General features: G+C 42.4%; 1 protein-coding gene across 1 annotated transcript in view; it reads right to left on the bottom strand.

Annotated features, from left to right (window-relative positions):
- ABCA13 (ATP binding cassette subfamily A member 13) overlaps positions 1–27238 on the bottom strand; it is a 294970-nt gene that overhangs the window by 75162 nt on the left and 192570 nt on the right. The window contains exons 48-50 of the mRNA XM_050937636.1: positions 27031–27139; positions 9817–9871; positions 8208–8385 (exon numbers count right to left, since the gene is read on the bottom strand). Coding sequence (XP_050793593.1) covers positions 8208–8385; positions 9817–9871; positions 27031–27139 — 342 coding nt within the window. The remainder of the gene's footprint in view (positions 1–8207; positions 8386–9816; positions 9872–27030; positions 27140–27238) is intronic.

The following is a 27238-nucleotide window of genomic DNA, read 5'->3' as shown; positions in this document are numbered from 1 at the left end:
CCTGGAGAGATACACAGACACAAGCTCTGTGAACCCAAACAGAGTGAATCTCCCTCTCTGTTCCCAATCCTGGAAACAAAAAGTACTTTCCTATTCCCCCCAGAGGGAATGCAAAAATCAGGCTAGCAATCCAACACACAGATCTCCCCGATTCCTTCCTCCCACCAATTCCCTGGTGAGTACAGACTCAATTTCCCTGAAGTAAAGAAAAACTCCAACAGGTCTTAAAAGAAAGCTTTATATAAAAAGAAAGAAAAATAAGTACAAATGTTCTCTCTGTATTAAGATGATACAACACAGGGTCAATTGCTTAAAAGAATATTGAATAAACAGCCTTATTCCAAAAGAATACAAATCAAAGCACTCCAGCACTTATATTCATGCAAATACCAAAGAAAAGAAACCATATAACTTACTATCTGATCTCTTTGTCCTTACACTTGGAAACAGAAGACTAGAAAATAGAAACTACTTCTCCAAAGCTCAGAGAAAGCAGGCAGGCAGACGGAAAACAAAGACAAAAGACTCAGACACTCAATTCCCTCCAACCAAAGTTGAAAAAATCCGGTTTCCTGATTGGTCCTCTGGTCAGGTGCTTCAGGTGAAAGAGACATTAACCCTTAGCTATCTGTTTATGACACCCCTCCCCCACTTTCTTAAAAATAAATACTATGTTAGCATTTCTTCAGTTGGAGCATACAACCCCTGAGTGTACAGATTCATTAAAAATCCTTGTTATTAGGCTTGCAATTTCCTGTGCTAGTTGCTTTAATATTCCTGGATGAAGATTATCCCCCATCCTCCCCTTTCTCCCCCCCATTTAGTCCCATTAAGCAGTTTGAGTTTGACTTCTACCTTGGGTGTGGTAATTTCCATAAACTCACTCCAATTATTCACATTGCCACTACTCCAAAATTCTTCATTACCCTTATTCAAAACTGAGGCAAAGTATTTGTTTAAATGTTGGACCATGTCTAGATTATCTTTAATCTCCACCCCAACCTCAGTGCTTAGTGGTCCCACTTTCTGTTTATATGGCTATCGAACCTTTTACTATTGGTTTTAATTTCCTTTACAAGGTCTGATTCTGCTTGGTTTTCCACAATTCTTACTTTATCCCTACACTTTCTGACCTTCAGGAGGTAGCTTTCCTTGCTGATCCTTCCCATCTTCCATTCCTTCTAGGCTTTCCGCTTTCTCTTAATCACCTGTTTGAGATGCTTGCTCATCCAGTTTGGTCTACAACCCTTCCCTACAATTTTTCCCCACTTGCTTTGCAGATTTTAGATACTTTAAGTCAAAGTTGTAGAAACTAACTCCACACCTTGTATGCCTGTATCTGAGTTAGGAAGTTCTCTGCATATGAATACATATATTCTATTATTTACTATATACTATTTCATCCTGCTTGCAGTGCACATGTTATTCAAGCAGCTGATCAATTTTTAGCCCCTGTGAAAGGACCACACAGTACGTTTATGTTGGCATTAGGGCTGGAGCCCTGTATAAGTAAGTTTGGGTGAGTGTTTTCATTAATACTACCTGTTTTCAGTTGCTCATAACTTTCAGAAACTTTCACTTATTAGTCTGAAAATTTCCCAGCCTGGTAACTGCCCAAAAGTGAATTAAGGAAAAAAATCACACACACACACACCCCTTTCCCCCACCTCCACAACTATTATAAATAGTTTTATGCAACAGTGTTCCACAAGTGCAATTTTCAGCTATGCAGGGACCCTAGAATACTTCAGTGTGAACATTGAGTGGAACAAGATGTTGTTTAAAGAGCTCCAGTCCATGGATTCTTTCACTAGGGATTTCCATAAAAATATTACTTTAAGTAGATGTGATGGTTTTGCAGGTAATGACTGAAACATCCTTGTCAACGTTGAGGTTGCACATGCAATCTTAATTTTGCCCTCTTTTTGTGTATGGTTTATGACACAACGTTAATTTAAATTGGGCCCAGAGCAACATCATTTTTCATAATATTTTTACATATTACATTTTTCTTATTATTGAAGATATTAATGGAAATATTAATTCAATTAATGGTCATATTAAGAACAGCTAGATTATCATGGGATAATGGGATCATAAATCAAATATTAAAATTTATCACAAATCTAAGGAAGATTATCTAATTAATGACATATGACATGATCTGAAACTCTTACAAAGCCTGGGAGGAGTCCACGTTTGACTTTTCATATATTCATGCATTCAGAATCTCTAACTTACCTGCAGTCTGATTAGCATTTAAGCAGTGCCTGTTCTTTTCCAGCCCAGGATACATCATCCAGAATATGTGACAACATTTTGAAAGCAACGGACTGGCAAAACTAACAAGGAGCTGACTTTGCTGCACAGTCAAGTACAAGGAGAAGCTGTGCCCTCTCTATGAGGGAATAAGTTCTCAGTCAAGCCCCCTTATTTGAAATGAGAGCAAAAGGAATACAGAAATTTACTGGCTAAATAAAAGGCTTTTTGTGTAAATGTTCTCTTATTTCAAGTTTGCTTAAGTGCGAAAGTCCCATTTTAGAACACGGATGGGTGAAGCTCTAGTATTTCAGATTCAGAAGAGTTTGAGAGAGAACCACAAATGTTCTAAAAATCTGTGTCCCAAGGATAACTTTTGGTGTTTTCAGTGATTTCAATTGCCTTGTGCTAGAACTGGATTGCGTTCTGAGTCCTTCTTTCCCTGAACTAAGCATAAGGAGTACTGCAGAAGTGTGCTCCTCCCTTGTTACATAGATTGGCTGGAGTGCTTTGAGGTGAAGCTGCTGGATAATTGAATTGGCATCAATTTGTTCCAGAGGCAGTAGAACCCAGTCTCACAAGCCAGAAAAATCTCCTCTTTGGGAAAAAACCCACTAAAATAATTAAACAGAGTACACATATATACACAGTGATTTTACTGAGCTCTTCTGGGAGAAGGGAATTCATCTTCAGCATGCCAGGAAGTCGGAGTCTCTGCTTTGGCTCTGAATAGATCAGTGTTGCATGGTCTGTTTGTGGATGGATTACGGAATCCATTATTATATTGCTCTATCAGTGACTGTGAATAAGTTGCACTGTAGACTGGCTGCAAGATGGAATGGTGAATTCTATTCCCTCACCCAGATTAGCTCCCTGCACAAAGACTAATTTCTCACATTTTGTAGTGGAGCCATGAATTCCAACCACAGTGATGATTTAATTGCATGGGTTAAATCCTACTTTCCAAAAGTCATTTCCTACTCATGCATGTTTTGGTGTCTTTGCACTTGGTAAGTAAGGAACTGATTGGAAGAGATTTAGAAAACAATAATGTTCTTGATATTTTCAAAGGATGGAAAGACTTTCATATTTTTCTGTGCACTGACTGCAGATGAAGAATGTTAGTTTGTAGGAGACTGAATTAATGTTGCTAATAATCAAACCTAGCTGCATGAGCACTGAAATGTTTAGTGGAACTCTCTTTGCAAGATACAGATTTTACTTGTATGCCTGCATCTGAGTTAGGAAGTTCTCTGCATATGAATCCATATATTCTATTACGTACTATATATACATCACTCACAATGGAGAGTGCAGTTTACAAGTCCACTTTGGAGAACACAGAGAACACAATCCCTGCCTGGTGGAGTTTTATATTACAGTGGAAAAGCATGAATGGGATATATACAGAATAGATGTTTTAATCAAACAGGGTGTTACCCTAAACATTTCTAACAACAGAATTCCACTGTATTAAAAATGTATTTTATTATGAACACAACTCTTCCACTAGTCTGAGTCCACCCAAAAAACCCATTCAGAAATATACCTGCAGCCAGGGCCGGCTCCAGGCCACAGCGCGCCAAGCGCGTCCTTGGGGCGGCATGCCGCGGGGGACGCTCTGCCGCTAGCCGAGAGGGCGACCAGCAGCTCCGGTGGAGCTCCCGCAGGCGTGCCTGTGGAGGGTCCGGTGGAGCTCCCACAGGTGTGCCTGCGGAGGGTCCGCTGGTCCTGCAGCTCCGGTGGAGCATCCGCAGGCACGCCTGCGGGACGTCCACCAGATTCACGGGACCGGTGAGCGGCAGAGTGCCCCCCGCGGCGTGCCACCGTGCTGGGGGCGGCGAAATTGCTAGAGCTGGCCCTGCCTGAAGCCATGCAGAGACATGTATCATAAACCTAGTCCCAGATTTGGACCTTAGCATCCAAAATATGGGGGTTAGCATGAAAACCTCCAAGCTTAGTTACCAGCTTGGACCTGGTAAAGCTGCCACCACCCAAAAAATTAGAGTGTTTTGGGGCACTCTGGTCCCCCAAAAAACCTTCCCTGGGGACCCCCACCTTTCCACCAGGCCATTGGTTTGATGGTGGTACGGGGTGGCAACCAAGTGGTTCACCCCATGCGTGTCCCACAGGTTTTGCATGGTCCCTGCCAGGAAATTAGATCCTGAATCTGTAAGGATGTCGGAGGGCCAACCTACCCTGGCAAAAATGTCTGTTAGGGCCAGGCACACAGTGTTAGCCCTGGTGTTGCCTAGAGCTACTGCTTCCGGCCATCGGGTAGCAAAGTCCACGAAAGTCAGTACGTACTGCTTTCCTCTGGGTGTCTTTTTTGGGAAAGGACCCAGAATATCCACAGCTACTCGCTGAAATGGGACCTCAATTATGGGGAGTGGCTGGAGAGGGGCCTTGACCTGGTCTTGGGGTTTTCCCACTCTTTGGCATACCTCACAAGACCGGACATACTTGGCAACATCCTTGCCCATCCCCTCCCATTGGGATGATCATGGGCTAAGCTTAAGAGCTTCCCTCGGTACTTAGTTGGAACCACCAACTGTTTTTGCGGCTGCCATTCTTCCCGGTGTCCACCAGAAAGAATTTCCTTGTATAAAAGTCCTTGGTCTATAACAAACTGGGATCGATTAGAAGAGCTGAGAGGCGGTGGGGTGCTCCGTGCCACCGCCCAAGCTTTCTGAAGGCTGTCATCTGCTTTCTGCTCAGTCTGGAACTGTTCCCTTGAGGCTGGGGTCACCAGTTCTTCCTCAGACTGTGGACTTGGGCTTGGTGCCTCTGGAAGCGATGTAGATGATGGGGTTGTTTCCGTTGCTGGTGAACCACTCTCTGCTGGTGCACCTGAGGGTATTTCAGGCACTGGCTGAGCCTTTTGGGTATGGCTGTCTGTTGCTTCTGCCAGTTTTGGCTCGCTGGTGCCCTCTGGTGTTGAGTTTGAAAATGTGGTTGCAATTGCTGGTGCTGGTTGCTGTTCCAGTTCCGGGCCTGGGACTGGAGGTGCTGTGGCTGTTTCAGTGGTTGGCATGGTATCCGGGTCCACTACCTCTGTCTGGGTCTCTGGTAACACAGACGGGGCGTCTCTGGACGGCTCAGGAACAGGAATGGGTCTGGAAGCTTGCCTGGTTTGGCTACGTGTAACCATTTCCACTTGCTTGGCCCGCTTCACCTGGTTGGCCAAATCTTCCCCCAGTAGCATGGGGATAGGATAATTGTCATAGACTGCAAAAGTCCACATTCCTGACCATCCTTTGTACTGGACAGGCAGTTCCGCTGTAGGTAAGTCTACAGCTTGTGACATGAAGGGGTAAATTGTCACTTGGGCCTTTGGGTTGATGAATTTGGGGTCTACGAAGGATTGGTGGATAGCTAACACTTGTGTCCCCGTGTCTTTCCACGCAGTAACCTTCTTTCCGCCCACTCTCAAATTTTCCCTTCGCTCCAAGGGTATTTGAGAGGCATCTGGGCCTGGGGATCTTTTGGGTGATGGTGGTGTAATGAATTGCACTCGGATGGCGTTCTTTGGACAGTTGGCCTTGATATGTCCCAGTTCATTACACTTAAAGCATCTTCCATCTGATGGGTCACTGGGCCGAGGTGAGTTACTGGAGACTGGTGAGGTGGAAGAATAGGGCGTCTGTGGCTTGACTTGGGTTGTATGTGGGGTCTTTGGCTGTCCTTGGTTGCACGGTTTATGGTCGGTGTGCCCCCTGGGGTATTCGTTCCCCTTGACAGTAGCTTTCTTGCTTTCTGCCACTTCCATCCATCTGGCTCCAATCTCCCCCGCCTCAGCGAGATTTTTGGGTTTTCCATCTTGTATGTACCGTGTGATGTCCTCAGGAACACCATCCAAGAACTGCTCCATTTGTATGAGGAGGTGCAGTTCTTCCAAGGTTTTAACATTGTGTCCTGATATGCAGGCCTCATAATTTTTCCCAACGTAGTAGGCGTGTTTGGGAAATAACACATCTGGTTTCCACTTTTGGGTTCTGAAACGCCGACGGGCTTGATCCGGGGTTATCCCCATTCTGTATCTGGCCTTGGTTTGAAAAAGTTTATAGTTGTTCATTTGCTGCTTAGGCATTTCAGCTGCCACCTCTGCTAAAGGTCCACTGAGCTGTGGCCTCAATTCTACCATGTACTGGTCTTCAGGGATGCTGTACCCAAGACAGGCTCTTTCAAAATTTTCCAAGAAGGCCTCGGTGTCATCACCTGCCTTGTAAGTGGGAAATTTCCTGTGATGTGGAACCATAATTGGCAAAGAGTTGTTAGGATTGGCTGGTGCATGCAGCCCAGCTTGCGCTAAGTCCAGTTCATGTTTTCTCCGTTTTTCCTTCTCTTCACTTTCTTTTTGTTGTTTTTCCATTTCTTTTGGTTGTTTTTCCATTTCTCGGCGGTAGGCTACCTCTTCTTCTGCTTGTTTCATTTTGTGGGCCACCTCTTCTTCTTGTAGTTTTCTGTGGTGGGCTGCATTTTTGGCTTCTTCTTGTTTTTGTAGCCTTTCCATCTCTTGTTTGTGAGCTGCCTCATCTCTGGCCATCTGTGTTCTGACCAGTTCTATCTGTTTTTCCATTGCTTCGAGCTGTACTGCCTCTGGTTTTCGTGACATCTTGTTTTCTTGTGTTGGGGTGCCCTCTGGTGTTTATTGTCTGAACTGCAGGTTCTCTGTTGCCTCCTGGGGTCTGCCTAGCAACAGTGCCTTTTTCCCTTTCTTCCTCTAGCTAATTGTTTTAATGTAAAGTAAACCAGAAAAACCACTTTATTTGCATGTATATAGTGCTGGTATTTGCCTCCTAATGGGAGTGCTATTGTCTGACAGAAGACCCGAAATAGTCTCTTAATGGTTCCTTGCTTAATATGTAAGCGAAAAACTGCCAGAGAGAGCAGAAAAAAAAATTCTCTCTGGTTCCCTTTAAAACCAAACCCTCTCTGCTAAAAAGCCCCTAGCAGAGAAAAGAGAAATATAATATTCCTACTGGCTTCTGGATTCTATCTATCCCACCTCTGCCACCATATCATAAACCTAGTCCCAGATTTGGACCTTAGCGTCCAAAATATGGGGGTTAGCATGAAAACCTCCAAGCTTAGTTACCAGCTTGGACCTGGTAAAGCTGCCACCACCCAAAAAATTAGAGTGTTTTGGGGCACTCTGGTCCCCCCAAAAACCTTCCCTGGGGACCCCAAGACCCAAATCCCTTGAGTCTCACAACAAAGGGAAATAAACCTTTTCCCTTCCCCCCTCCAGGTGTTCCTGGAGAGAGACACAGAAGAAAACTCCGTGAATCTAAACAGAGGGAGTCCACCCTCTCTATTTGCAGTCCTGGAAACACAAGCACTTCCCTCTTCACCCAGAGGGAATGTAAAGTCAGGCTAGTAAATCTAACACACACAGATTTCCCCCTGACTTCTTCCTCCCACCAATTCCTTGGTGAGCTGCAGACTCAATTCCCTGGAGTTCCCCACTAAAGAAAAACTCCAACAGGTTTTAAAAGAAAGCTTTATATAAAAAGAAAGAAAAATACATAAAAAATGGTCTCTCTGTATTAAGGTGACAAATACAGGGTCATTTGCTTAAAAGAATATTGAATAAACAGCCTTATTCAAAAAGAATACAATCTAAAGCACTCCAGCAACTATAGACATATAAATACAAAAGAAAAAAAACAATAACCCTTATTGTTTTTATGAACTCTGTACTCACAACTTGGAAACAGAAGATTAGAAAGCAGGAAATAGAAATCCTCTCATAGCTGAGAGAGCATACAGGCAGAAGATCAGAACAAAGGACTTACACACAAAATTCCTTCCACCCAGAGTTGAAAATATCCTGTTTCCTGATTGGTCCTCTGGTCAGGTGCTTCAGATACTTCTTTCCAGGTGAAACAGATGTTAACCCTTAGCTATCTGTTTATGACACATGTGTTGCCTTATACTGTACATACCATATCATACAGGAAGTTAGCAAGCCAGTAGGTCTTGTAGCCAAGTCCAGCTATGTGTTGCAGCCGCTTTGTACCGGACACTCTGTCTTTCACTACCGAGCTTCCAATGGATGCCGTAAGGATAGAAAAACCCAACATGATACACAGTGCCACTCCACACTGGCGAACATTCTCCACTCTGGGATTCAAAACAAAATGGTACCATTAAAACAAAGGCAGGCAAATATTTTCAAGTCCCATTTATTACCAAAACAATTGCTACTTATATTGATAAATATGAGATTAGTAGTATTATGCACATACAGATACATCCACAATACAAGTATGGATATAGAGATGTTAGTATCTCTTAGTAAATATTAACCTTTTTAGTCCTTTTCTTTCTGTATACTTGATTCATTTAAATCTTAACTATTCTTTAGAATTGTTAAGATATTAACAAAGAGTATGTTGATTTCTAAGGCTCAGAACATTGGTCCTTGACTGATAAGTAACCCTATTCAGGAATTCTGTGCTGTATCTTATAATCAATGGCATCTCTATGTCAATAGAACTCTTGATAGTCTGAGAAACAATCCCCTTAACATACATACATATATGATGTAAAATGCTTTCATAAGCATATATAACCCTGCAAAACTGATAAGAGATTATTGTTGCAGCAGATATTTCCTTTAGAGAATCAACAAGGAAGAATGATTATGGGGGAAGAAAGACTCCACTGAAAGATATTATCTTGAAGAATTGTTGGTCCTCTCAGCTGTAAATAATTATACCTTCACATTTAAATCAGGTAAACTGAGAATATAAAGAAATGACATCAGAACATATGGTTGGTTTTTTTTGGCAAAGACGGTGTCTGCTTGAAAACCCTATAAAATGACATTGGTGCTGGAATTTAGTTGAAGTATAAAACTGTATCCCTCCAGTTAGAGTGAAGAAGAAAGACAGACACAGATCTTGATCTTACAACAAAAGTGTGCTAATGTATCTATTTTTTTCTGTATTCTGTACTATTCTGTATTGAATGCTGTACTAATCTCTGATTGATAATCTTTGATTAAATGATTCCAACTGAGCCTCTTCTTCGACAATTTTTAATCATCATTAACTCAGACTTGCAACGGAGAGAACATACAGATGCACTTTGACCCCAAAACTACATGTACATGCTGCGCTCATCAAGCCAATCAGAGAATAGGAACAAGACAATGCAACTTCTTTAACTAACTGACACACACATTTCAGGGTTTGAATATTTACAGTGAACACTTCGCAAGATTTTCCCTCTTCACAGAGGATGAACATCTTCATGTAGAAACTCAGTCATTCCAAATAATGAACACCTTTGATAATTTTATGTCTTGATTTCAAACTTTGTGAACAGAAAACAGATGAAGTTCAACAATAAGTTATACATTATAATTTTTTCTCTCCAAACTAATATATCTCTGATACGCCCTTGCACTATATACTGGCAGTGGACATACATAGCTAAATGGATTTGTGTATCGCGAAATTTCTGCCTATAATACATGTGTTTTAATCTGCAACGTTCATTATTTGGCCATTGGAGCTTTTCTTTTTATTTGATGAACAGTTTACTTACATTTTGTCCTCATCCAGAAAGGCTCCTCCGTATGGATGGCTATAGAGCGTGATTCCTGTGAAGGGAAATTAAGAAAACCCCACATCAATGCTACAAGTTCTAGAATTAACAGACCCTGAAATTTATATTAAAAATAATTACCTTGCGGGGAAAAAGAGATATTTATAAAACTTGTCAAAGTTCCTTTGTGATTTTCATGTTACAAAGTTGTTTCGGAACTTGTTTTGTGAACAGAGTGCAGAGGTGGCAGAGTTTATGATAATGAGCAATAGAATAAGAAAGAGCAATAGAGAGGAATAGAGAATGATGAAAAATGAAAAGGAGAGGAAACAAAAGAAAGATTATTTTATTTTGAATATTCTCACTTTGGTGGGTAGGCATTACTTCATATCTCAATGGGCCATTCACATGGAGGATTGGTGTTAGCAGCAGGGCCAGTGCAAGGATGTTTCATGCCCTAGGCAAAACTTCCACCTTGCGCCCTCCACCCACCCCATGCCCCTGCCCTGATGCGCCCTCCCCCACGGCAGCTCCCCACCCCCAACTCTCCGCCCTGAGGCACCCCCTCCCCCGCCCCAGCTCACCCCTGCTCCGTCTCCACCCAGAGCATGCCGTCGCTGCTTCACTTCTCCCACCTCCCAGGCTTGCGGTGCCAATCAGCTTAGGCGCCACAGGCCTGGGAGGCGGGAGAAGTGAAGCAGCTACAGCGTGCTCGGGGTGGAGACGGAGTAGGGGTGAGCTGGGGTGGGGAGTTCCCCTGCATGTGGCCCCCCCTTACTTGCTGCAGGCGGCCCTCCCCGCTCTCCCCTGCCCCAGCTCCCTCCGCCTAAATGCCAGCGGCGACCGGGGCGGCCGAAGATCCAGACGCCGTTGTTGCTGCCGAAGAAAATGGCATCCCCCAAATCCTAGGTCGCCTAAATGGTTGCACCAGCACTGGTTAGCAGCTACACAGTTAAGTCTCCGACTGTGCACATTGACCCTATGCTGTGAAATTCTCAGCCAGTTGTGATCTAGACAATGGGAACTGATGATGCTCAGGACTCAAGTGTTGACCTCTTGCAGGATCAGGGATTAAGGCTACAAATTGGCCCTTTGATTTCTGAATTCCAGTTACATAAGGATGTTATATCTGGCAAATATATCATACTTTGACCTAATATAACTAACCAGTGATGGATGGAGTTTACTTCTCTGTATGGGCTTGATCCTGAAAAGCGTTTCAGAGACATTGTCAAATTAGAAATTATCCTCTGCAGAGAAATTGCTGATTTCACAGGAGTTACGTATGGGGGGAAATGTAGACCCCAGTATCCTACATTAACCTTTATCTGATTGTATTATTTTTATTTTTTTAATATTTTTTTTTTAGTCATCTATTTTTCACCTTGAATGTTTATTTCAAAAACTGAAGGCAGTTTTCAGTGTCAGACAATTCTCTTTTTGCTCTTTTTGTTGAAGTGGGGGTGGGGGCAGATTTTCTTCTTGGAGGAAATCCACATTTTGCTCAAGATGAGATTTTTACTATTTTCACGCACAATTTAAAAAAACCTTTCACGTCAACTATTAATTGGACTTGCTGTTTTTACATTTAGGCCATAATAAACTCACTTCTCTGTCCTACAAGAGAATAATCTGATTCCTCAGTGGCTGAATTTGAGACTGAAGGAACTGGATTATTGCCAAGGAAAACAGAGGCATTGTGATATCATAAAATATAATGATATCATTAAATAATAATACTAGTTTTAGTTATTTTATTTGTCCATTTTCTGGGATGTTCAAACTGATATGTTGCATCCTTCATTTATTTTATGTCTCCATATCCATTGGCAGATGAGGCCATTTGGAAGAACACTCATTAAAGTTGATGATAACCTGGAGCTGAGTCAATTTCATTCCCATTTCTCTCATCCATTCGCAGACTCTTGTCATTGGCCTTAGATACTAACCTGTTTCCTCACCCTCCCAACTTCTGACAGATCCCTTCCCCTGCAGAAGCCCCCTCCAAATCTGGGGATCACTCACAACAGTGAAAAAGGGTAAACCCTAACATACAATTCAAGAACCTGATTGCTGATCTCCTGCTCTGTCCTGCTGAATGTTGTTTAAGTACTCAGCCACCTCATAGCACTATGCCTTTTCTAACCTGCCCTGACTATTCACTCCTCTGCAGTACCTGCCCCTTCATGTCTCTCAGTATTAGGACAAAGATGAGACTGGGAGCAAGGTAAATAGTACAAACAGATTAGGGAGGAGAGGTAGCTCTTGGCTAGAGGGAAACCAGACAAGCTGCAGCCAGCCCCTTCAAACCAGCCCCTTCTTCTGTCTACAGATTGTCCCTCCTTCTTGGTGCAGGATCCACTGCTGTCCTCTCCACTGGCCAGTCCTGATGGGTTAACACCACTCAGGGTCAGCCAGTGTCATACGGATTCATGTCAGCTCTCTTGCATTTGGATTGGGGAAGTGAGTCCAATTGTGTTACATATCAGTACTGGATTTGTTTCACATAAGAGAGATAATAGGGATTCTATGGTAATTTATGTACTTTATATATTCTCTTTTCATGATTAGTTATGAAGGTGGTTATTAAAATCTAAATGGAATGATTGATATTTTACCAGTGTTTAAATCACACCTGTGGGTTTTCTATGAACCTGATTTCTTTTGTAGAAAATGGTTCTCTAGCTGAAGTACCAAAATAAAAGAAAATTAAAGGCTTGAAAATGTAAGATTTCCTATTAAAAAGTAAAATGCCTGATCTGGTTGGCTGAGAACATTGCTAGTGTGATATCCAGTCCTACGTTTGTGTTGGCTTTTGCATACAGCCAGGTTGTTGAAAGCTAGTAAACTTATAATAAAGTCATTACACTTCAGGGTTGAGAATTTACTAGGATCTGGGATGGTGGCACTGCTGAGCTGGCAGAGAAGTGAGAGCTCTGCAAAAAGAAAGGATGGTCAGATCAAGGACTATAGCCCTTTGATCTCTAAGCTCTCCCTGACACAGACAACACCATCTGAAGATTCCTCCTGCTGGCTGAATCAACAGCTGTCTGGTTGGGGCAGAAAGTTTACCACAGACAGACTTCAAGAGTTACAGGTTTTTCATGGTATCCTTACAGACATGTGACACTGCCCTTTGGATATAATAAAATTTGCTAAAATTGATCCTTCATTCTAGATGGAACATGAGATCAGTTTGCAGCTGTTGGAGGAGGTGCTGTCAGCACTGCCTTTAATGACACTACAACTACTACAAGTTCCCTCTCAGCTGCTGGCCTGCTGTCTGCAGGTAGGTGATTCCTGTATTGAGCAACTCGCGTGGCCTGTGGCCACAATAAGGAATAACTGTATACTGTAAGAGGCTAAATGGTCTAATGGACCAAACATAGATCTGAAAGCAAAAGACTCCTGCTTTCTCAGCTACGATCTGACTCTGTGTGTGATTTTAATCAAGTCTATACAGACAAAATGTCCAACAATGCCCATTAATTTGGGGTACCTAGACCTGATTTTTGGAATTGCTCAATGCTCACATCTCCAAATGAGGTCAATGGGAGCTGAGAGCATTCTGTACCTCTGAAAAATCAGTCCTCAAGTGCAGGGCCGGCTTTAGGAAGTGCGGAGCCCAATTCGAACATTTTTGGCGGGGCCCTGGCAGGGATGACTTAAAAAAAAAAAGTGGAAAAAAAACCTTTCATTTCTTTCGTGTATTATTTACTTTCCATAACTATATGAATAATAAAATTATATATTATATACATTGCATCATATATGCTGTTGATTGGCTATTAATGACCTCCATTTCACATGTGTGGGTCCCCGCCACTCCCTGGGGGTGTGCACATAGGTTGGTCCCAGCTGCTCCGTGCCCCCCTCATTGAAGCAGGTGTGCAGGGTTACTGCCCTGGAAACTGCAGGGCAGCAGTGGACATGGGGCTGGCTGGAGGCAGGGCAGGGGCTGACTGGAGGTAGGGTCTGGCTGCAGGCAGGGCAAGGGATGTGGGGCTGGTTGGAGACAGGGGGTGTGGGGCGGGCTGGCTTCAGGCAGGGCTGCAGGGGGCTGGCAGCAGGGGTTTGAAGGTCTGGAGACAGCGGAGTGTGGAACTGGCTGGCTTCAGGCAGTGGGGTGCAGCAGGGGTTGGCTGGAGACAGGGCAGAGGGTGCGGGCTGGGCAGGGTGTGCAGGGATGGTGCGGGCAGCAGTGTGTGTGGGGCTGGCTGGCTTTGGGCAGGGCTGCAGGGGTGTGTGGCAGGGGTTGGCTGGAGACAGGACAGGGGGTTTGGCAGGGGCTGGCTGTGGGCACGGGGTGCAGAGCTGGCTGCAGGCAGGGGGACTGGACTGGTGTGGGCAGGTCAGGGGGTGCAGCAGAGGCAGCTGGAACCCCAGCCCTTTAAGTAGCCCCCAAACCCCCTTCTACCCCGCCCCGGACATTTTAAATAGCCGCGGGAGCGCTGGGGAATGCATGGGGGAGGTGGGGCTCCGGCGGCTATTTAAAGGACCGGGGTGGCAAAGGCAGCTGGAGCCCCGGGCCCTTTAAATAGCCCCCGGAGCCCCTCACTGCCCCAGGGCTCTGGGGGCTATTTAAAGGGCCCAGAGCTCCAGCTGGGGTCGTGGGGCTTGCCACGCTCTGGCCGGAGCTCCAGCCGGGGTTGCGGGGCTTGCCGCACTCCGGCTGGAGCGTGGCAAGCCCCATGGCCTCGCTCTCCCGGCCGGAGTGTGGCAAGCCCCGCCACCCCGGCTGGAGCTCCGGCCAGAGCGTGGCAAGCTCCGCTCAAAGGAGCGGGATCACGGAAGACCCCGGAGCAGACCGCAGCTGGGAACCGGGGTAAGTTTAAATAAAAAAATTAAAAAGGTGCCTAAGGCGTGGGGCCCGATTCCCTGGAATCGGTCGAATCGGCCTAAAGCCAGCCCTGCTCAAGTGTCTCAAACATGGCACCCAACGTTTGTGGACACTCTGAAAATGAAGACCTTATATTCTGTCTGAATTTCCCCAACTGTAACATGACGACAATGTTTCCCTCTTTACTTATCAGAGGGATTCTGATAATTAATTAAATTATATTTAAATTCAGCAGAATGCCCACAAAAATCCTAGTGGTACCAAGATCGCTCACTCAGCTTATTCTGATAATTGTCCCTTAAAATGTTTTCTGTATTTTGGACATAAGTCTGGATGACCGGGCTCTACTTCTCCTGCAGCTGGAAGCAAGTTATAGCATGAATACTACCCATTCCACTTCTTTTCTAAAAGGAGGTAGGTATAGGATCACTTTGCTTATCTTTCCCAGAAACCCAAGATTGACCCTGAGCACACCTCTTGAAGGACGAGAGGCAAAAACCAATTTTGCAGATCTACCCTGTAGAGAACTTGGGCGATAGCTGCATTATTTGTTTGACTATTGTGTGTGCCTCAATTTACCTGCTCGTTGTTATGATGCTGGCTACATGGGATCAAAGAGTTAACCTCGGCTGGAGCTCTCAACAGATGAGGGCTGGAAAATGGACAATGACATCAGATAAACCTTCCTGCCTTGGTGCTTAAAAAGATAGCTGAGGGGCCAATTCCTCTGAAGTCTCACTTTTGCTAGGCTCTGGCTAGCAAAGCTATTAATAGGGGAAGACACTGGCAGGAAAGCAGAGATGCAGACCTTTGGTTCTGATAAAAGTAGCCCTGAAAACACACTGAGGATGAGGGGAGCAAAGAGTCTCTGAGAGACTGTTAGGGATGCTCTCTGTCATCCCAGCTCCCTGAATAGATGCATGGGACAAATGGGACCTATCTAAACTTGCAAGAACAGGGTGAGGGGGTGAAGCAAGATAGATTCAGGTAGATTGTTTATTGTCTAAAGATCTGTTTCTCTGAATGCCTTGATTCTGAATAAACAATGATTTGCTTTATGAAACCTGTTTGGTCACTGGAATTACCACTTGATAGCGGTCCTGAAGAGGAGTACCTGGGATAGGGGTCAAATCCAATCAGACCTGCTGAGACATTCACAGTTGATAACCAGGATAGCTGCAGCTCAGCACTTGGTCTCAGAGAGGCAGTTGTGGGGTTCCACCCTGAGACGTGAAAGTAGTGAGACTTATCGCCTGGGTGGGAGATGTACTCCAAAGGCCACACGGGGGCTTGAGATGCAGCTAGCTTGGTAACTGTGACATATCCAAAAGTGCTAAGTCTAGAGCCAGACTCTCAGCTGATATATATTTGCATAGTTGTACCAATTTATACCCGCTGATAACCTGGGTAATAGATTATACAGAGGAAAATCATCCACACTTACAATAATTTCCTGAGCCAAATAAAACAATATGAAATTAGTGAAACATGCAAAACAGTACTAAAGAGGAAATGGCATCAAACATTTTACTGCAAAAGGGCAAAAGTTCTTCAGTGACATTCTCAATACACTGAAAAATACTTTCCCTTCTGCATGCACAAAGGCCTGTATTTATTGAATGCAACAAAGGAGCCAGAGGAAATACTAACAAAAGTGTAAAACGACTAAGCCACTACTAGACAAGGATCGGCAGAGGCTAAGTTAGGTCCCATACAAGGAATCATCTCATAAGATCACAGATTATACACAGATAAAAGAAAATGGGACAACTGCCAGGAAACAAAATTCCATGGGGAATAAGATGTGCCCTATGCAGTTGCATGACACAAAATTTACTGAAAAAGTAAACTAGTGAAAGAGCTACCCTTTACTCGTTAAGTCGTAGTACTGAAAATAAAATGTGCAATCCACAAAGAAGGACATAGTCAGAAAATGTAAACAAGCCTCCTTAAAAATAGAACTACTGGGATAACTATCTTCTATTTCCAAAGCACCCATAAGAGAATGCAGATTAAACAAAAAAAACAGATTTTTTTTTAAATGAACACAAATAATTGGAGTTGACTCTCTGGTCTTGGTCAATTGTCTTTACACAATATCTGTCATTGTCATGCTTAGTTCAGAGCAGTACTGCAAGTTGCACTCTTTCCAGAGTACTAAATATTGTTCTTAATTAGTAAATTGTTGGCAAGAAGTTCCATATAATCTAAATTGAAAAAGAAAAAAATAGAGACATAAAATGGCATACTATATTAAAATGAGCAAATGTAGTTTGGTAGATCCATACATATTTCATGTATTTCTTTTTTTAAAACTTTACTTTTCTAATCTACCAACTCTTAAAGTTCTCATTTCTAATCACCAGGGCCCTCTTACTTTACATATATATTTGTCCTGACACAGCTGTTAGTGGGAGATGGAATGTACATATTGGTTGTTTACTTGCCTTTATGTGCCTTTTTTTATTGTGTAGACTTGCTATGATGGCTTTTGTTAAACTGAAAACCAAGCACATAATTTTTAAGATCTTAAAGCCCTTTCTTCAAGTTTGAGTCATAACTCAAATCAAGGAATGTAAATGATTGATAAAATAAGGAGGTTCAAAAATAATAAAGCCTCTGTTTAATGGATATGTGTTGTGTTTTATTTGGGGATTTTTATGGAATGTACTTGGAAGACTTGAAGGAACAGTCTTTCGGGCAAGTTTTACAAAATTGGTATTCACCGAGGAAAACATGTCATGCCACATTGACTAATCTGATTGATTCAGCTCTAGTCCTTTCTGCTTCTTTTCATAAATTTCTTTATCTAAAAAGGATTGTTTCACACCTGAAGAATACCACTCTGCCAGTATTTACTGCACCAGACTTTTTCCAGTGGCTCCAAAATACCTTCCTTAGAAACTTCAGTGTCTGTCAAGGCCACACACTGATCTCCAATAAGAAGTGCCTTTTGAACAGAAGTATTCACATTATCTTTTACAGTGAGGATTTAGGGTAGGGTTTTTAAAAGCATATAAGTAACTTTGGAGCACAAGTAACATTGAAAGTCAATGAGACTTGCACTCCCAAGTCATTTAGTTGTTTCTGAAAATGCTAGCCTAAGGCTCTAATACTGAAAGCTCATGTCAATCTCCATTGAAGCCAATGGGACTGTATATGGGCACAGGATTTTGCCTACACAGAACCAATACCAGGACTAGACCTCTATGAGAAAACATCATGTAACTAATCCCTGATACCATACTTCAGCATCTTCATTAGAATTGCCAGCATCTTCTTACAGGGTTGTAACTTCTGAAACTAATTGCAGGTTTCTGCTGTTACTGGTCCACAATTATCTCCCCCAAACTTGACTAATGCAGTGGCTACCAGCAAAGTGAGAAAGGTCTGGCCACTAATCAGACAGATGAGAAAGAAATGTGATGTTTCTGCTGTGCTGCAAAGCAAACCTCAATCTGATGCAAAGCCCACTGTAGTCAATAGACAGACTAGCTCTATGGCCCCCAACCTCTAATGAAGAATCTTTGAATATGGACTCTGATACCCATGCAGATTCCAATGGATCAGAATCTGTGTGTCCCAGTCACAGGGGTAACTGAACTGAATATTAGGAAAACTGAACACCATGAAGGTTAGACTTACTGAGATACAGTAACTTGAGAATGGGAACCAGTACTTCAATGGTTAGTTTCATGTGCTTGGATACATGCTTCCTCTGTACACTACAGAGGACAGCTTGGAAAAGGACAGAGGCATCACCCCATCCTAACACTGAGCACAAGTACCAGAACTTGCACATCGGGGATTTGGAATTGTGTGAGGCCTGGCATGTATGTCTTTATTGTTGAGATACCAGTTCTGAGAGAAAAAAAAAACATTGCTTTTTTAGTTTGTTTTTTTAAATTTCTTTTGCGTCTTTCCCTCTGGGGCTTCACTGTACAGGTACATTTGAGGAAAATGTTCTTTATATCTGATATCTATTCTTCATAGTGTTCAATGAATGACATTAAAGTTTATATAGTTTGGGAACAAAAAGGGACTATAGTCATTGTTACCAGCCCTGGTAGCCTCAATGCTAATAGGGAACGGGTGTGATACTATGATAGTTCGTCTCTTGCTTTCTTTTTGGTTGCTCTGCTAAATGGACTGTATTGTCAAAAGTGTATGGTGGGAGATGCAGTGTTTCTGGAGAATACCTCTCCTAGAAAGCAGCATCAGGAATTCCTGAACTATCTGCCAGTACGTGTTACTATTAGGTTAGTTGCTTCCTATCATCAGAAGTCAGGAAAATCATGCCCATTTGGCTAACAATAGTTGTATATTATCAAGCTGCTTTCCTGAAATAGAGAGGGGGGAAAATTGCAGCATGGAACTTCAGTATATAACAGAATTTGAAATTCTTTCAACATACAAATTAATGCAAGAGACTGAATGGATCAGAAATTGGTAAGGCACAGAATCTTTCACCTCTAGGCATATGTAACAGGGTGACTGCCCCTTTAAGGGGTGATGGGTCTAGCCCCATCAATAATAAACTTAGCTCCCCTCCCCAGGAGGGAGGAGGAAATAAGCACAGTCACAGAACAGGCAGGTCACATGCCTTAAAAAAAAAATCAGTTCTTCTGGGGTGAAGATAAATATAGAAGCTTCTGCAACATTATAGCGGTAGAGAGAGGGCAGACAGCCTAGAGAGGAGCATGGCAGGGGGAACTGGAAGCCCAGAAAGGACAGATTTGGGTCTGAAGGTGGAAAGGAGCCCAGATTGTTTAAAGGCCTTGAGACGGGGGAATGTCATGTTGAGTACCCTAGGCTTTGAATTAATTACTGAGCGCAGGGTAACTGCAATACGACATGGGGGTGGAGCGGGGCATGGTTGGGGTCAGCACCCTGTCAGCCCACTAGCTCAAAACTAATCTAGTACTACTGGTAAGTGAATGCTGTTGCCAATTCACTATTCAGTAGACTATGCTTTATGAACTGGAAGACACAGAACTGTTCCGAGGGTACGCATCATAACACCTGATATGAGATTTTGCTCTAACTGAAATCCTGGCCAGCAAGCTTAGGAAAAAGCACTGAGTGGAAATAAACACCGGCCCCTCTCATGCCTGTGAATGACTCCCTCACACTGAGAAGTGGTCCCTGCAGGTCAGGGTTGAGGCACACTGGCTGTCCAATGTAGGGAACGTAACACTGCCACTGTCAGTGTTACACCTGTTCTGCATATAAGGGGAACTTAAATGTCTCTGAAAGGTGCAGCACTGTACTGATAGGAGGAGAAACTGAATTCACATAAGAACAGATTGCCTAAGGAGGCTGTGCAAGCTCCTTCGCTGGAGGTTTACAAAAGGATAGCCAGCTGTCTTGGATGGTTTAGACCTGTGGTTCTCAAACTAGGGCAGCCGCTTGTTCAGGGAAAGCCCTGGCAGGACGGGACGTTTTGTTTACCTGCTGCTTCTGCGGTTCGCCGCTCTAGGCCAATGGGAGCTGCAGAAAGCGGCGTGGGCTGAGGGACATACTGGCTGCCACTTCCCACAGCCCCCAGTGGCCTGGAGTGGTGAACCACGGCCACTGGAAGCTGTGATCAGCCGAACCTGTGGATGTTGCAGATAAACAAACTAGCCTGGCCCGTCAGCAGCTCTCCCTGAACAAGCGGCGGCCCTAGTTTGAGAACCACTGATTTAGACCTAACAAATCCTGCATCTTGGCAGGTGGTTAGACTAGACCCTTGCAGTCCCTTTTAACCCTATGGTTCTATGACAAATCCTGGCCATTTCCATGAGAGCATGGACAGTTGCTCCTACTTGGAGCAAGTGTGATTCTACTCTGTAGAAGGGCTGTACTTGGAGAGCTCATACAACTGCAGAACTCAAGCTCTACTGGGATCCTGGTGTGCTGCAACACAGCAGGGACTGAGGGAGGGGCAGGACTGATAGTACCTCCTTCTGCAGATTGGCTAGATATTCTCTACTCCTGCAGGAGAGGGGAAGGAGGTAAGTGTATGAAGCGTTGAAGAGGCTATTCCAGCCCTGAGTTTGAAACAGCAGCCACAGAGCAATTCCACTATCACTCCATGGCTTGGAAGGGAGGAATATTTCCCTGTTTCATCCCACAACTCTGTGGTGGGGCTGAGGTTTGGGGCTTGAATCATTTTGTAATAAAAAGACACATTCTGAACTGGCTGATGACGACTGACAGCTGAGCTATTATAGAACAGCAGCTGCATGAGAAGAACACCAACATTTTACTTCCTGAATACAGATTTTTAAAATAATTTAAAATGTCTTTCACTATTTTAATAATAATACAGATCCATTTTTATACCAGCAAGAGCCACCTGGATTCCCAAAATGTTTCTATAGTCATAATTCCAGCCTGATTGAAAGATCTTGCCCTTCTACATATACGGAACACCCAGGGGCCAAACTGTGCGTTCCCACTGATGCAGCCCCATTTAGTTTAGTGTGTGGGTCAGTGAGGGTAGAGCTGGGCCAAAGATGTTCAAGACAGCTGTTGTCATGTCTTATAATTCAAATTCTAGTAACAGAATAACTATAACAGTGCATTTGTGAACAGATCCATTCAATTAGCAAAGAATCACAGTAACCTGTGTTCCTGAATAAACTGGTATCATGATGGAGATTATGGAGACTAATGATATTAAAAAGATAAAGCAAGTACTGGAGCAAATTGCTGTAGCAACATGGTTTTATGTTATTGTTTTGTTGTGTTGAGTTGTTTTTTTTTAAACTCACTTTTATAATTAGTTCTGTAAATGAGACACCAGAAGTGTGAACAAGTGTGATTATAGTGTGGCAAGGAGAGAAGAAAGAGAGATTATTTCTGCAGTAAGAACATCTCTGAAAATAGTATCACACTGGGAATGAAGATAATTTCATTATGGATTCTTTTGCTGGTAATTCCATGGTTGCCTCTGATCTTCTACATACAGAGAAGAACAATCCACAATCGTGTACATTTAATTCTTTTAAAAGAAAAGATATCCCAAAGCTGCAGAAATAAGTTCTCTATAAAGGTGGAATTGTAGGTATGGGCAAAAGTGTTTGAATCAGGGAAATATACAGAACCTATTATACTGTGGCTCTTAACAGACATAGTTTTTCTTTTAAACCAATCTTAGATATCACATACACATCTATCTTTCTGCAGATATTCTATATGGCATGAAAATAGATTGAGTAGATTATATTGTAGTCAAACATCATACATATTGTGCCAGATCCTCAGCTGGTGTACATCAGTGTAGCTCTATTGATTTTAATGATGCTACATTGATTTATATCAGCTGAGGATCTGGCTCACCAAGGGCCAGACTGGGCCCAGCCCTGCAAGGATACACAAGAAACCTTCCCTTTTCTGAGCCTCTGTGCAGTGAGGGGTATGTTGCTAGTAAAGATGCTAGACTGAGAGGGAGAACAGTGAGAGGGTGATGAAGACCATGACACCACACTCTCCATCCTAGATAGCACAGCTAGCTCAAACAGGGGAAGGACATGCTGTACACTGTCAAGGCTGTAGCAGTCTGCATGATTCCAGCCTGTTGCATGCCTGGCTGCTTTGGTGAGTTTCCATTGGGGCTGCCTATCTCCCATCACCTTCCCTCTAACTAGTGGATTACTGCCACTTTGGTCCAAAATATGTAGCTTCACTCTAAACTCAGGAGGTTTCAAGAGCAGGTGCCTTGGAATTGCAATTTCAAAAATTAGCATGAGTGCTTCTTTTGTTGACCATAAAAGAGCTAGGTCCAACTTGAGTGATGGATCCTGCCTTCTTCCTATGGGTGGTGTAAAGCACTATACTCTGTTGGCCAGATCAATTCTTACACAATCCAGCTTCCTACTCTCCAGCCCTTAACATGCAGCCAGATATTACGAAGGCTGCAGCTTTGTGGAATGAATGAGAAGGCCAATGATATGTAATACTTCACACTACTGGAGGGGAAGTATTAGCTTCCATGTGTCTTCATGCTCATTTACTCTGTGTCAGCCAGTCAGGTCTGTCCCTTGCAGCATTGATCCCTGAGAGCATACCTAAGTACAGAGGACCCCCCCACCATAATGGGGCCCTCTGTGGCTGTACATTCCCTGAGGCCTTCAGCTAGCCTTTGATCTCATTGCTCTTTTCTTTACTGTAAGCATTTGTCCAGGTAACATACCACTCAAGAGCCCTCATTACTAGGTACGTCAATCATTGAGGTCTTAAAGTTGACTACACAGGTTAGAGTGTTCCCTCACTTTTGTAAATAGTTTATCTCAAAAATAACGACTTGGGAAACTAAAGGTTACAGAAAGTCATTTTCACAAAAGGAAGGAATCTTGCAGCCTTTTAACTGTCCTGCATTAATTTACTTTATATGTCTCATTGTGGTCTTTGTCATAAGCTATGTTCCACTGTTGGGCATTGGCAAAGTTACCTAGAAAAAATTTCCCCTGCTCTGCCTATTTTGTAATGCACTGTGTATTGTCTGCCCCACCCAGCACCTCCCAACCCAAGGGTATCTGCATTTCAGTAATACTGATATAAGTAGTCTGTGAATCGATTTAGGATGAAAGGGTTCATATAGAGATACAAAATATTACCTTCAAAATATTATTGACTGCACCAGCCCTAAGTGGCAGAGACTAGGAATTCTTTATTTATGAGTGTGTAAGTGGCATTCCACTCCAACTATTGATGAATTTTGTTTATAATAGTGGTGGAGACAGGTTATCATAGGTTTTTACAGGTTCTTCTTGGAGGGAATTTATATTTATGATGAGAATTTCTAAGAGTTCTTGCGTGGTGTTTCTGTTTAACGAGACATTTCTATTTTACTGTGAGTTACAACTTTTATTTTATGGAGCATTTCACAGGAGCAGCTCATTGATGATTGACATCCCTCCATCCCACTAACCAGACAAATATAACAAGATCCCTAGCACAGGGCTCTTAGTGACACCCCAATTAAAGGATTTAAAGCTGGGATTTCAAAGGAGCCTAAGGAGTTAGGCAGACAACTCCTGCTGAAACTCAGTGGGAGTTCTCTACCTAACTCTTTTAGGCTCCTTCAAAATATCCCAGGCTAAAGAAATAATTGAGGACACAATATTGGGCTTACAATGAATTTTCCCCTTCCCACCACCAGTAAAATATTTTTAATGCTTAACTTTTCATTTTCACGCTGTCTCATACAATTTGTAACCCAAGATGACCATCTATACTATCAGTTTTTATGGCAACGGTGAAAGACAATCACATTCATTTCCCTTTTAACACCCGCAGCTTCTGGTGAAATGGATGGGTTAGCATGGGGGCTGTTGTCGGAGGTGTGTGTGTGTTTTTAAACAGAAGAGGAACAGATCTAGGTTCCTTATAGGGCTATGGGTTGCTGTCCACAGGAAATGTTGAAGAGATGCCACTTTCAGATAGCGAAATATTCCTGAACTGCCATATCAGAATAGACCACTGATCTATCAACTCTGGTATACTTTTATTTTAGCCACCTCCTGCTCCTTTACTGTAAGGCAGTGTTTTTCAACCTGTGCTCTGTGGACCCATCGTGGTCCACAGACTTATGTTGAAGATTTCCAAAGAGGTCCACACTTCCATTCAAAATTTTGTAGAGGTCCACAAATGAAAAAAGATTGAAAACCACTGGCATAAAGTATCTCCAAAAATCTCCATGTGAATCTGTAGATGCATTTGTTCTTTAAAAATATCTACTCATATCAAGTGCTTAAATATTAAAACTATGTGAAATGAGCAATTCTCACATTGCAGTTCTTCCCACAATGAATTAATATTTGATATTTGTGAATATGAACAGGGGAGAAATGTCAACATCTCTCCAAAGCATCTACCTTTTTGAGGGGAGGCCAGATTCCATTGCTCTTGATACTGCTGGACAACATTTAAGAGGAAATCTCTGCTGGTAACTAAACTATCCCCACCCCCATTCACACACACAAACGCAGTAAGGTCAAAGTCAGACTAATATTTTGGGATGACACAGCAGAAGTCAGCAAAGCATTTTTATCAGGAGCAAATCTTTATAAACATTAATCAAAACAAAGAACTGTAAAAGCTAAAAGAAAAGACCTCTCTAACTTACTCCTCTGAATCTTATTGTAGAACCCTGGCATCCCATGAATTCTCTTCCCCAAATATTCTAGCAGCTCCTCTCCTGTGTGAGGAAAGGACAGCGGGGAAGACAGAATTGACCTCTTACCCATGAACCATGCCACTTAGATTTATACCAAAGAGGGGCTAATCCAGCTGGTGTTATGAGAGTCAATGGGACTACTCACAGGAGTAAGGCAAGTAGGACTTTCTCAACCTATCCCAAGATCTGTTTCTGCACCACAATACCTGCTCATCTCTGCTTGGCATTATTGGCACAACTATGTTCTTTCATGTTCTAGTGAGTCTCTTTCAGTAAAACAATATCTATTTTGTTAAGATAGGAAGGGAAATTATTCCCTCCCTACTGCTGCCTTTGAAAGGTCCAATTATTCCTTTGACATGTAAAGAAAGAAATTCAACGGTACTATTCATCTTAACAGAAAAATGTTATCCTCTGAAAACAGAAAAAAATGGCATTAATGCAAGGAAGGATTACACATCTCAACAAGCTTCCTAAAAGCCTTTTTCAGAAATATGCTAGAATATATCTTGCACTCTCCATAAACATGAGTCTCAAGATGAAATTATCCAACATAAAAAAAATGTTAACAAATAGTCTACCATCTGGAAATTCAATAATCTCTAGTAACCTTTTGAACACCACTTTTAAAAATTACTTTCAATTTCTCTCTCCTATCTGAAAACACACAATGCTTTTTTTTTCTACCTCAGAGTTGCATGTTTATTAAATCTATCCTACTGGATGTCATCAATACCCATTCCAGAGATGTGACAACAAAACTGTACTTGTAAAAATGTTTTTTCCGCCCACAAACAGCCTTACACCAAAAAATAATTACATGTATTCTGTAACATTAACCTCAAATTCCAAGGAGATTCTCTCCACCAAAATAAGAGAAAGCTGAAAGTTAATGGGAGTTGATAGCCTAATTGCCCTTTGTGCCTTTGAAAATCTCCCCCTACATTTATATATCTTGACCCCTTTATTTTTAAAAGATGATCTTGTCCCCTTCTCCTCCATTGAATCACTACAGCATAATCAACCCATCTGTTTTGTGCCTTTGCCATAGACACACATTATGGTAATAAATACAGTGTTTTCCATCTTATGGACTATCTGTAGGGATGTTTAACCAGGGTATACCATCAGGAGACTACAGAAATTGGGCCAGAAATTAGTAGTCATTCAAAGACTCCACATATTTCCCATGAACCTTTTCTACTATGCATTCTCTCCTCATTTAAAAGAGCACAAAACTATCCCTATCCATTTGACTACTTTCCACTGACTTCTCCATTCCTACTTTGGAGAATGTCTCCCAAATCTCACTGAGCACTTCTAGATCTATAGGCTAGAATGCCTAACACTATGGGGTCCCAATCCTGACTGGGATGCCTTCTGCTACCAGAATACAAGCCATCAACTGTAACTAGACCTGGTGAAAACTTTCCAACTAGCTGCAACCATTGCAAAATAGTCTTGATGAATAAAAATCGGTAAAATGTAAACTTTTGTGGCTTTCGATAACCTACTTTTAATTTTCTCCAAGCCAAGCTAATTGTTCCTTTGCTAGGGACCTCATGAAAAAAAGAGAAAATAAAATCTGTGTAGAGATGGACCAAAGCTGCAAAATGTAAAACAGGATCCAGATTTCAGTGCCCCCAAAAATTCAGGAATCTTTGGATCTGGTGTTTTGATTTGGCCCATTATAAGGAACGTGTCCATTTGGAAAATTTCTATTTTAATTTGGATTTCAAATAACACAAAAGTCTGGTTTTGGATCAAGAGATTTCATTCAGAACCTATCTTTAAATATGCTTAGCATCATAATCTTTCTCTCTCGTTTTCTTCCTGATTTAGCTTTGGACCCACCATGCAATGTCACTTTCAAAATGGTCTGATATTTGAAAATGCTTAAAATTCAAAATAAAATAAATATTTTGAATTTAAAAACTTTTAATTAAATAATTTTTGATTACTACAATACATAAATCAGTTCAATAACACATATAACCTCTTAGTTGCATTATAATTTTATGAAATCCCTATCTCATAACCTCCCTGAAAGTATGCAAGTCTACTTCTATCTTTCTGGGGGGACTTTAAACATCTTCATAAGTTTTCACACTGTTATTTAATTTGATTTCGATTTTTTACTTTTTTTTTTAAATCAGCATTTTTAGAAAAAGATGGACTGACATTTAAACAGAGATTTGAAAAATATTACCATACTGTCTCCAGTCCACAGAAGGAGGCAAATTCATCCACAGAATAAGGTTGTTGAGTTGATTTAAGTAAGACGGCAGTGAATGGAAACCGTTCTGGCTGTACCACACCTAAGAGAGAAAACAGAGGTGTTAAATGAAATATGGCTTGACCCAGGACCCAAGATCCAAATACCCTGGAATTTTAGGGAATTTCAGATGCAACATTAT

This window comes from Gopherus flavomarginatus, chromosome 2 (assembly GCF_025201925.1).
Source record: "Gopherus flavomarginatus isolate rGopFla2 chromosome 2, rGopFla2.mat.asm, whole genome shotgun sequence".
NCBI classification, from domain to species: domain Eukaryota; kingdom Metazoa; phylum Chordata; order Testudines; family Testudinidae; genus Gopherus; species Gopherus flavomarginatus.
This window is presented reverse-complemented; position numbering and strand designations above follow the sequence as displayed.